At 40.9% G+C, this 13,095-nt stretch overlaps 1 protein-coding gene across 1 annotated transcript in view; it reads right to left on the reverse strand.

Moving 5' to 3' along the window:
• igf1ra (insulin-like growth factor 1a receptor) overlaps positions 1-13,095 on the reverse strand; it is a 94,750-nt gene that overhangs the window by 23,558 nt on the left and 58,097 nt on the right. Inside the window, exons 3-5 of the mRNA XM_053500271.1 lie at positions 1,607-1,910; positions 557-693; positions 128-272 (exon numbers count right to left, since the gene is read on the reverse strand). Coding sequence (XP_053356246.1) covers positions 128-272; positions 557-693; positions 1,607-1,910 — 586 coding nt within the window. The remainder of the gene's footprint in view (positions 1-127; positions 273-556; positions 694-1,606; positions 1,911-13,095) is intronic.

Consider the following 13,095-nt stretch of genomic DNA (forward strand, 5'->3'; position numbering starts at 1 on the left):
CAGAACGAAATTTGTTCATAAGTCGGGGAGTACCTGTATAATAAAAGTGCATAACCTACAGAAGTCACGGAAGGTACAAAAACTGTTTGGTGTGATGTGCAACACAAAATGAAGACTTGATTCTTACTCATCTAAAAGGTCCTCTCCATTAATGTAGCGCAGACTCTTCAGGAACGTCAGGGAGCCCAGAGTGTGAGAGTGTTTGATCCGCACATAGCCCGTCACAGTTTGGATCAAACCCATGAAATTCTCTAGTTCTGAAGCAATGTTATCTAAAGAGAAGTGGAAAAAGAGATAGGTGAAAAGAATCGTTCCTGTAGTGGTCGGTACTAATCCAGTAATAAAACCTTACAGTAAGCTGCAGAGTAAGCTTATTGTACATGTGTTTTATTAGCAAATAAGTATATATGTTTTACTTGCTTTCAAAAGCACGACTGTTTGTGAAACACAACACAATAAGATAATAAGATAACTTGCTGACTCAAAATGTTTGACACAAAGTAGCTAGTGTGCCAAAGAGGATTATTATTTTTTTTACTTTGCCCTAAATACTTACTGCCTCGACGAATATTAATGTGCAGGTTGCCTTTGATGACGGTGCAGCCCTGGAGGGACTGGGCGGCGTCCACGGAGTCGATAGTTTTAGTCTCACAGACCTTATCACAGAGGCCATCACACGCGCTACAGAACATACTGTATGAGAAAAGAGAAAGTGTATAAAGGAAAATGCCAAGGACATTTTGTCTGCTACTTGCAAGACAACACTCAAATGCCATTAAACCGCAACAGGAATACTATGTGTCAGTCTTTATCTGAGGGTTGAGCACAAAACATAACTGAAAGCAAAACAAAAATGCAACTTTAGAGTACAAAGACAAAGCAAATCACGTTCTTCACCCAGGTTATAAGAGATAAAAGTGGAGGAGGAAGAGTCAGGGCTTGTCCTTTCACAAAACCGAACCACACTGCCGGCAAATCCCTTTTTACTTGGAAGTCTACTTCCTCTGTTGAATGATGTCAAAACAACACATTTTGCCTTGAGTGCTTCTATATCAGGGGATGGGTAAAGAGCTTGAACAGTCAGACATAAGTGCAGAGAACATCTGGGAAAGACGTACAAATGTCTAATTTAATACTTGTAAAGACCATGTAAAAAAAAAAGGATTTGAAAAATACAGAATTCGAAAGTAATTATTATGTAATATTATTATTTACGTATCATACTTAATATATCTGGGTATTTAATTACACCAACTGTGCACAACAGGTGCAGCATGGGTGAAAGCAGGTCCGTATGGTCCGCAGTACTGAGGAGAGAACAACGGCCTGCCAAAACCAGTCACAAAAGCACTTTCAGCAAGGAAACACATCTAATAATGTAATGTCGTCGTCTTAAACAACCTTTTATCTTCTTAACAACTGCTTCTAAATCATTCCGAATTGTATCTGAGCCGAGCTAAGTAGCTTCTAAAACAAGGCTGTGTCCCTCTCTAATGCTCTTTGGGATGTAACCCCTAAACCTGAAAAAGTGAACACATATCATTAAAGAAATTGGTTTCAAAAATCAAACCAACTACAAATACATGCTAAGAGACTCAAAACACACCTTTGGCTCTCATTACGGGTGAAACCAGGTGGGCAATCAGGCATACACTCGCCATCATGGATGACAAAGTCCACTTCGCTGGGCAGGTGGACCTGGGCGCACACCTCCTTGGTGATGCAACGCCAGCCCTCGAAGCGGTATGTGCCAGGAGGACAGTCTGGCACGCAGCGGCCCTCGTGGGAATAATGCTGGCAGGCGGCACACGCCATGTCATTCCCAGCTTCCGTACATCTCCCCAGGCACTGTGGGTGGCAACACTCGCCTGAATCTGTGCAGGCCAGACCCTCGCATTTTGGTGGGCAAGCTGAAAAACACACACAACAAGGAAAGATTAGCAGGTCAAGATAAGATGCTGGTTACTTATTCCAGGCTATAAATTTAATGCTACAATACAATTACAGCTCTGAATTTCCTCAAAAAGCAAAAACATTAGTTCAATATGTACTGTACTAATTATTATCTCCCTGCTCTACTATCAGAGTAAAGTGCAGATATTGCGCCAAGACACCAATTAATCTCAAAGTTTCTGACATTCACACATGTTTGTATTTTGCTCACTGGAGTTTGGAAGACAGCTGACTGATTAGCGATCTGTAAAACAGTCCTGGAGAGAAGGAAAGAATGAAATGGAGGGAGAGCCACTCGGAGTTGTCCTGTATGGCATGTTTGCACAGACCCCTGCTGTCCTGCGACAGCCTTCTGAAAGCGTAAACTGCTAATCAGGCCTGACTAAATAAATACTATTCCAGTAGGGATTGCTAAAGGCACTGGAAAGAAGGGGAAAAACTGGGAAGAGAGATGAATAGATGAAAGACAATGTACTGTCACTTCATCCACTTGAATAAAGTTTCTTCTAACAGACTTGGGAAAAGTGGCCTAGAGGCCCACAGGCAAAGCCTGGCAGCTCAGTGCGGCCCGAGAGCTTCAACATAACAGACCCGACTTTAACCTAAGTGTTTTACAGACATGACACTACACAATAAACACTTACGATATCCCCAGACAGCCTAGAAGGCGGCTGTTCAACACATGCCCGTAGGGCAAAAGTGTTATCCAAATCTCTGCAGCGGAGAAGTTAATGCATATAGCACACATAACTACTGGAATGTGATCAGATCGGCCAAACTTATCCCTGCAGGTATACTGGATTTACACTGAACAGATTTAACCATCATTTGCAATTCGTGTTCACATCAGACTCGTTTTAGGCAGAAAGAATTCACCCACCGGATAAAGAATCATCAGGTTATGCAGAGAAATACTGTATCTTTAAACAATCAATTAAACCTACCCCGGTAATCGTTTTCTCACCTTTTTGACGTCTATCCCAGACGTTCCCACTTACTTAATAAGCACCTTTATCCTACCTAGCTAGGATATTTGCATATTTTTTATGAGAAATTAGATCACAGTCATATTCGCCTTAAACGCATCGTTGGCTCTACGATGCTTTGTTTATGCAAACTTAATTTTTGTGTCTGGCCTTTAGCATTTTCATAGTTTTTAGGAGCAGCTATAAATGTGGAAACGGGCTTTTGTATAACAGCGGTGTGTTAAAGGAGTGGTAGGTGACACCAGGATATTTCCCAAAGCATAAATAATCTGGCTTCCAACTATTCGCCTTTGGCTCTCTTGCATCCAAGTAGGATCGGTTTGCTTTGGAGCGTGAGAAACTGGAAAGTAAAACAAACGTGTGGGGAGAAAAAGGAGAACAAGGATAGGGTGTGTCTCGAATTAGGTGCTCATCAAAAATCTCATCGCCGTTCATTGTTTCGATGTAGTCAGTAAAAATGGCTGGAGAGCCAAGCGAAGTGACCCTCTTGTCTACAAATCTTTGATCGATGCGAGAATCATTCTGCCAGACTACGTTATTGAACAGCAGAATGAGAAAAGGCCCGAGTGTTAGGAGGAAAGCCATGCGTAAGGAGCTGCTGATACTCAGCTTGAAATGCACCCATGACACTTCTATTTGGAAACACGCAGTATGCTGAAGAAGGCACGATGCATGTTAAGCATCGCTGCATCGCTGGAAGCCTTGTGCTAGACAAGCAGCTCCGCAAGACAACGGCAGCAAAAAGATAGGCGATCAGGGTTGCCAGGCAACGCGCTGTTGGCACTGTGTGTGTGGCATGCTCCAGAGGCATTACCGACAACACGTCTGAATGAAACATTTCCCTTCCTTAATTATAAACATGTAGCACTTTGACTGCCTGGGAAAATGTGACAGATGTGTTCTTGCTGTAATTAATACTGCTTGTGCGCAGATGTGCGTGGATGTCAGAATGTAAATTCAATCGATCCCCATAAACGCTTTAGCAGGCAAAGCAGGTTAATCTGGACATAAATATTTCACATAACACTCATACCGTTTCCTACATTTTCCCCACATGCTTTGCCAGATCACTAAGCAAAGAGGTGTTACTGGATAATTTTGACACAGGTGAGACTGAGCATGCCAAAAAATTATAATCCAACATCATACTGGCTACAACTCCTGTTTTTTTTTTGTTTTTAATTCGCGTCCTCAACTTATAAGACATATCATACAATTTTTTCCAAGTCAAACATTTATGGCAGTAACGCTAAAGAGAGCGTGGTGCAGATCCAATATTAGATCTTCCTTAAATAGCCATGTTGCCTTTTTTATGGGCTATTAATAGCTGCAGTTTTTCTGGCTCTAAATCCAGATGCAATCAAGTGCTCGCTGCGCTTCCCACAAATATCTCCCTTTCACCTTGAATGGCATTACTTTTGAACTCAAGGCGTATGAGCGTTTTGCCCTTCCACATAACCCATAGAATATCAGCTCTACTGCAGAGGAGAGAAGTGGAGGGAGGAGAGAGGACATGGGAGGAGGATGATCTTCTGCTCTGAATACGACCAAAAGGGGGCAGCCAAGGCAAACGCAAGCCGCTGTTGTTCTGCGGTGAAAAAGCTTCACACTGCTTCTACAGATTCCCTGATTGGGGAAAACATCTCAAACATGCATACCTTCTGCTGAGGTTCTGGTGGAAAAGGGAGGCAGTGATGGAGAGAGCGAGAGAGCGAGAGAGAGAGAGAGACAAAGAGAATGTACCATTTAATAGCCTATGTGTACTTTTAGCTGACCTCGTTTCCCATAGTGAGGCAACACAAACGTACAGAGACGGAGTCTGCTCCTTTATTTTTAGGCAGCTCCATAATACAGGACTGTTGTCAAGCACACACGTCTATGCCAGGGATAGTGGGCTTCTACCTACTCGCATAAACGGCTCACAGTCTGTCAAGGAAAAATCTGAGGTTCTTCAGATGCCTTTTGGAAAACGTCTCGTTTACTGTCTGCACATGGAGCGTCTGGACTTCCATCAGACTGACCTTTGAGTTTTTGGTGACTTGCCCAAAAAAATTGATTTTATTTTTTACAAATTATTATGATTTTTTGACATAAATCATCAAATTTACAGTTTATACACCAGCGTTTGAGCAACTCCGAGATCTAAAGATAAATGTCTTTGATCTTTAGACTTGTTTCTGTCACAGGTGAATTTATTCATCTGAAAAATGGACAATTAAAACAAAAAACATGCGTCCCTGGGTAATAGAAGGAATTTTACAATTTTTATGGTTGATAAATTGAATAAATAAAAATACTTTTAATACACGTTAAGAGATTTGTTGGTAAATTTGATAGAAGGTGGAAAAGGTCTTTACATTAAACCGGTGCTACATTACATTAAACCACTTCAGATCTGGTCTTTATATTGTTTAGGTATTTTCAGCGACCTGAGCGACGGAGCGAACCACAACCTTGTGTGCCCTGCCTCTTGATCTATGCAGGAACGAGAGAGAGAGAGAGAGAGAGAGAGAGAGAGAGAGAGAGAAAACCCCTCCTCACTACCGTTTCGGACTGGCACTGCAGAGAAAACAAAAACACGGGCACACGCTGAGCGGCGAGGAGCCCAGCCCTCCCCCTCTCTGTGAAAACACCCAGGTCAGACAGCACACAGCCACTGCTGCACTCCAAATCACTGCAATATGCCGAGTGGCACGTATGCACGTTCGCCTCAGGGATGAAACAAATTGTGGCCACAAGGGCTTCTTCCTGCCGCCACACTGTAACATTCCTCAGAGAGAGAGCACAGGAAATAAAGAGCATGTAAAAAAACACAGCATTAGCGGCCTGGTAAGAACCCACTGACACTCTTGGATTTTGATTCGTGGGCTTGTGCTCTTTTAGCGGCGTGCCGTAAACACTGGCCGGTGTACCAGAGCATAATCAGAAGGCAGAATGTTAATCCACTTGTTCTTACCACCGGACACAGACTTTATTTTCTATTTTTATAATTCAGCGTTGAAATAATGCGCTTGGCGAGGATCCGCGTTATGGAAAAACTATTTCAGGCACTGTTCGTAAAATGCGTTCCGAAAAAGCACCTAAAAACGAACAGAATAAAAGCGTTTTTATTCAAGCTGCTTGGAACACTGCCGTCTCCTATCATTAACTGTGCTCTTCATGGTGGTTTGCAGAGCATGGAGCGTATCACTCACTGAGGACCATTACGCTATTCAAGCACAGACGAGGAAGAATGGCGCAAAGAAAATTCGAGTCCGCCGACGTGCGTCATCTCTGTGTTCCTGGGTAAAACCTCGCTCTCTCTCGTCACACATAATTCTGCACACGCACGTACCTAAAGCACTCCATCTCTCCTTTTCCCTATCTCCCTATCTCACCCTCTGCATTGTCCCATATTCTTTTCCAGGGCACACTGTACTGGTTATTCAGCTTGCTGGTAAACAGGTTACTTTTTTTTTTTTTGGCTAGATTTACGAACACACATTACCAGTGTTTTATTTTATCACTTGATCTGCATGCATTCATAAAATTAACAAATTGACATGTGCTTATTATTTTACCCACATCAGCCTTGCACATCTCAATACATATCTCACATCTCAACATGTACTGTATAGGGAGAAGATATACAAAGAAGTCATTCTGATGCATGCGTTGAAGAAATTCAATCTTCCCTCATGTGAAGTCTGTCTCACAAGGATGTCTCACACAATGTGCTTAGATTTGTCTAAATAAATGATGTAAATTTATTTAAAGTAAACTGCCCAGATTAATGAAATGATTTAAACAAGCAGGTTAATGTATAGGAATTTATTCACGCTATCGTATGTAATGCTAGCGTGAATTCCTCAGGGCGCACAGGTTTGCAAAATGATAGGCACTAGGTTCATTTGCTTATTTTTTACGATTTCTGAAAATTAATTTTCATTGGCATCAACTTTCAAGTGGCAGTTTTTTTGCACTTATATCTGACAACGACATTCTCATACAAGAAGATTTTCAGTCATGGATAAACCGTGGCCGTGAGTGCATGTGTCAAATGGCCAGCAATGATATTCAAATAGACTACTGCATGAAAGCCATGATTGATTGGTGGTAACAACCCCAAAGTATTCCAAGAAAACACTCCCCACACCAGGTGTTAACACCATGCAGGTCGGGGGCATAAATTCATGCTATTGATGGTGAGTTTCGACTCTACCATCTGTCTGTGTGCCTACGAATAAATCAAGTTTCTTCATCCCATGCTACATTTCCATTCTTCAGCTTTTTGTTCTTGGATGAGAGAAGCGGAACCTGACTTGGTCTCCTGTTGTTGTAGAACCTCATCCACATCAAGGATGTTGTGCATTCTGCTTTTCTGCAGCTTTCGTCAGCTCCATCCAGTCTGGCCATGCTCCATCATCAACACGGTGTTTTCTGCCACTCGCTGCGTTTTTTTTCTTTATTGAACTATTCTGAGTAAACCGTAGAGAGATGCTGCATTTGAATATCCCTTGAGATCAGCAGTTATAGAAATACTCAATATCCAAGTGGTAGTGAATATATTCAGCAACAAAAAGCAGTTATTTTCGACAATGCATGTACTGTATCTGCCGTGAAATGTAACTGCTGCAGATCACAAACAGTGCATGTTATAGCTTGTTCCTGCTTTCTGCCCGACAATGAACGTCAATAAGGGCGCACAAGCCCTGTGCTTACAGAGAAGAGACTCTTGTCCATTTCCTTTAAGCTGAAACCCGCGTTCTACTAAGTACCACAAGTGAATAATGAATCCGCCCATGCTGCCACCCATTACTGGCAAGATTATTTACCAGTTCCATTTCACTTAGTCCGATTTTCTAAAGTAGGCTCACTTACAAACATTACCTAATACGCTGTAGCATTGCTTTTAAACAGTCTTATTATATTCAGTATTCTGAAATGAAGTTTTTAATATGTTTCACACTTGACCGACATTAATAGACCGTCTCGCTGGTTACTGTGGATATTTCACGTTCTTTTTGCTAAATAAAAATGGCACATAAAATCTTATGAGCAAAGTGTTTATTACTTGGTGCCTTGTTTGAAATAGGATTTTTAAAAGTGTTTAAAATAACACTATAAACCGTTGGTGTGGAAATCCCCTGTGAAGAGGCTTCATCGCTACAGGATGGAAAGGACCCACAGTATCTCATATCACGTTCAGGGACCATGTGATGGTAAGGAATTAGTTTGGAGTGATTTACTGTAAGGAGGACCTTTTAAAAGGGTATTTTGCTGTTCTTGAATTTCCAGGTTGCCTTTTACATTTTTTTTTTTTTAGATTTGTTGCTTTCGTTGTTTCATTGTTATTTACATGACGACAACATGTGATTTAAAAAACTTATTTTTTTGCAGCTGACTAATCCATCTGTCTAAATACTGTAGCATTCACATTAAGGTTGTGAAAGTTATATAAACTATGCACGGATGCCAACATAATTAGACGACTGCATTTTTAGGTAACGCACCCGGCATGGTCAAGTCTGCTTGCTGATGATGTAAATGTGGTCAGACTGCTCGAGATCTGATCACCCATTGTGAGGGCAGCAGGGCTAAGAGGTAAACTAAGAGGAATGTTGGCTTGACCAATCATAGAGCAGCAGCAGCGGGCCTGGTGGGAAGGAGGGGGCTGCCAATGATTGACATGTTATTGAGTCTAGAGGAGAAATGTGGTAAACAAGTTCTCCCTGGCGCGGCCGAACGGCCAGATAAGCCGTGTTCGAGGCATCAGATGAAATGCTATTGGTGAAATTCTGGCTGAAGAGCTCAAAGCACATCAGCGTGTTTACTAAAAGCTATGTGGCACAAACAATGCAACACTCTGTTTTTTTTTTTTTTTTTTAAGAAACCAGACAGTGTGTTGGCAAGGATACTGCTGTACCTTCTTTCGCTTATGACTGAAACACTCAAAAGAAAACAAACGGCCGATACAAACTACTGTTGATTTATCATCAGAACATGCAGTGCTTAAAATGTCCTGGGTATTATAAAGGTGCCATGAGAAATTATTGCTCAGAGAAATGCAGAAATCAGCCTTAAAAAAGTGTCGGTATCAATTTTTCTCTATAAAGTCTAATTCCACTAATTATCCAGATTTCTCCTATTAACTATCTGCGCGGCAGGGCGACGGCTAACACTCTGAACTAGGCGAAACCAGCAAATCTTTACTCATGCTTTACCACAGAGCAGCACAACACATTTAAAGAAAAGTGAAACAGTAAATCGTACTCGATGGTCCTTGGTGATGGCCATGGTTAACTAGTTCCTGTGACTGACAAGGGAGAGAGAGAGAGAGACTAATCTCATCCCTTCTACATGGCTTTAGTTAGGCAACGGATGGCTGTGGCATGGTCTCGATTTGAATACACAACCTCCTGCCTAATGCTTTTCTGTCGTGCCAACAGATTTTAAACAAACACACAAAATAAGAGTATGCATGGTGCCCTGCCACGGACTGGCATCCTTATTCGAAATGCATTCCTGTCTCGCACACAGGATTCCCTGGATAAAGCGCTCACTGAACATAACTGAACGAATAAATCTCCTCCAATCCAAATCTATTAAGTTATAATAGTTGTTGGTTGGAATAGTTAAATATAGACATAAGTGGATAGTTAATTTATTTATTTTTCTTCATTCTCCATTGTTCCAAGGTTGACATTTGCATGGAATTGCCCATTCATTAGAAAAAGCACAAGCCTTATTTAAAAAGTTCGGCATACGTAGCTTTTCTATTTGTATGGTAACAGAGATGTTTTATGCACTCTCTCTTTTCCTTCCAGCTCACATAAAGGCCATGCTAAATGTTCTTATTGTTGACCTCAGAAACAGTTCATATGTAAACATGAAACTTAATAATGCTAATTCATGGTTCTGGATGTTTTAACCTAAACCTTTTAACATGCACTTCAGCTTGTGTGTTAAAATCTAGAAGTTTTAAATTAAATACAGAATATTTATTTCTTGATGAAACAAGAATTATTTTTTTTTGCACATTTACGCTGTCTATGTTAACCAGGTGTAACACATGTTATTTAATATGATATTAATTTGATTGGAAATGCAATCAAATTGGTGTGTGCAATCAATTGATTGGTGTGAGGATGGTGGTGTTGGTCTCTGTATTGGCTGTCCAGCGGGCATATAGAAAAAGTCCCAGAACACTAGGATCAGTGAGGGTCAGTCACTCTTCTCACCTGTATCTTATGGACAGAAGGTTGAACAGATGGTCTTACGGAGAATTCACAAATACACTAAATGTAGCTGAAATTGCTCAAAACAGTGAGCTTCAAAAAAAGTCCATCACTTCTACCTCTTTTTGCACTGTGGCTTGACAATTAGAGATGGAAAAAAGATTGATTTAGTTACGTATCGTGATTCTTTCGTCTGGTGTTTCATGTATTAGCACACCGATTTAAAAAACGCTTTAAAAAAAAAGAAGTTATTTTTACTTTATATATGTTTGCATTTGGTAGCACTGTGGCTTCACGTCTCTAGGGTTTGATTTCCACCTCGGGTCTGTGTGTGTGTGTGTGTGTGTGTGTGTGTGAGTGTGTGTGTGTGTGTGTGTGTGTGTGTGTGTGGAGTTTGCATGTTCTTCCCATGCTTGGTTGGTTTCCTCCAGGTACTCCAGCATCCGCCCACAATTCAAAGACATGCAGATTAAGCTAACTGGCATTTACAACTTGCTCAGAGTGTGTGAATGAGTGTGTGGGTGGGAGTGAGTGTCTGCATGCCTCGTCACCCAATCAGGGTGTACCCTGCTTTATGCCCAAGGTCTTCTTGGATAGACTCCAGGCCTCTCGTGTCCCTTTTCAGGATAAGCAATGTAGAAAATTAATGCAAGAATAAATGTTTGCATTTAAGGATGTTGCAATTCCGCTATTCTCCTGCAAGTGGCTCGAAACAGTTCATGCAACATAGCATCCAAGTAATTTGCTTAGAATTTTTAAAATTAAAAGAAAATCTGAAAAAGTTGTAATAATAAATTGGGAAATTTATTGAGTCATGATAGTTATGAAATCACAATAGAAACAGGTATCGTGATAACATGGTATTAAGTGATTCCTGGTGATTCCCATCCCTACTGAAAATACCCTATAAGAAGTTCCTGTGAATTAGTTTCTAAAAACTTCAATTAGGATGTTACCATCAACTCCATCACGAGTTGAAAAAAGTTCAGAAGGTTGAAAACTAGTCTCACAATCTGCTTGTTCAGTTTTAGTTATAGAGTACGTCATCCTTATTTACCCGTCTCAAGTCTGGTACAGATCTGCCACCAAACATGACAAAGATATTACAGCAAATTGCTGGATAAGCAGGAAAGACTGGGAGGTCCGGGCATTACTCTGCCCTATTAATCTGCAGAAAAGGAAGTGAACAAAAATCATTCATGAGCCAGCCACCATTTGTTTCTAACTCTTTCTTAAAGCAGACACTTCAGTCAAACAATGATCAAAACAAAAGCATGTGCCAAATTCCCACTACATAAAATAGACAGTAAGCCCTGATGTTTGTGTAAATTCTGATCTTCATCTCAAGTTATCTAAACCATTTTCAAAGTGGACCATCAGCGGAATCAACACCGTTATATATACATCTGACCACATCCTCAAATTTAAGCTCAAATCCATCCAGAGAGAAATGTTTCCTCCACTCATACAATACAGGTTACGGCTACATATCTGATTAATACTGGAGGGGAAAATAGCCGTAGTTTTTGTTTGGTTGTTTAACAAATCTTGTAGCACAGAATAACCTTTGCACTCTATCCTCACCAAGATATTAAAAAGCCTTGACATATACACAGGCACGCAGGCACACAGATACAGATGTATGCATTACTCTAAAACAAAATATGCAGTGGTCTCTACATTTAGGTATGCATGGCATTTCCCATGATCCCATTTAACTCCCACACATGTATATCACTGCTTTCATCCTTTCATGGTTAATATGGTGTGCAATGTAGATCATGGGGTGGCAAAATCTGTGGTGCCAAATTCCTGCCTCATGCAAAATGTTCCCTCTGGATTGTCAGTGTTCCTTCCCTCAGGCTCTGGATTTACCGCACCCGACCCAGACGAAGTTGTTACTGAAGATGGGTGAATAGCTAAGCAATGTAATTAAAGGTCCTGTATGTATACTGCGTACACATTTTGCACCCTTAGGGAAGAAAGGAAGGTTTGTGACCAAATATATGGGACCACTTCAGCTGGAATTTCTGCTCGTCAAAATGTTTTTGGTGAGGTTAATTTGGCAGCGTTACAGATGTTGGAACAATGTTTTTGAAAGTTATTGAAATAATTACTTTGATGAAACGATGTAGAAACAACGCTGATTACATGACAATGGGATAACGTTGAATGAATGCCCCATGCGCAATATTGCAAAACTTCTTCAAAACAATATTAATATCAAACTGATGGCTTGAACGGATTGATACTAATACATGTGCATACAGAACAATGAGCACCACAAAAGGCAAACACTATATTACAATATAAGGGTTCTAACTTTTAGAAGCAAATGTTTTTTTGTAAGCTTGAATTGTACAGAATTATTAGAGTAAGGGTTTAGGTAGAGTTGTGCGTAATCATTCCTAGACAGCCTTCATTAATGTAGGAAGTTCTCTCTATTCCGCTCTCTCTTTGGTTTATCCAAGTCCTGTTTGTGAAAAACATGTTAGTTGTGATGGAACTGAACCTTCATCCAAGCTCACAATCATGACTTAAGACATGTCCTTCCACACACCCATGCTGCCCGCAGTGCTTATCCACTTAATAGCCGAACACGTCTCCCTGCACACATCTCCAACACTAACCGAAACAGACCATCAAAATCAAGTTCCAAGACCAAATCGACGGCAATTAGCAACCCTGCCGAGAGGTGGAGAAGGCCAGAGCTGCAATCCTGAAAGCATGCCACTGGCAAGCTAATGCAAATAGAGTGATGCTTTTTAAAAAATTTGATTTCTTTTTTTTTTTTTTAGCTTTTGCAAAACCAGCAGCGTTTTCTCTCGGTATACGGTGGTTGCTAAAAATATTCCACTTCTCAGATTTGCTTTATTAGATTCAGGGAGTTTCCTGGCAGCTTGGAGTTTATCCTGCTCCTGTGGGGAAAGCCACAGTTC

The sequence above is a fragment of the Clarias gariepinus genome, chromosome 7 (assembly GCF_024256425.1).
Source record: "Clarias gariepinus isolate MV-2021 ecotype Netherlands chromosome 7, CGAR_prim_01v2, whole genome shotgun sequence".
NCBI lineage: Eukaryota > Metazoa > Chordata > Actinopteri > Siluriformes > Clariidae > Clarias > Clarias gariepinus.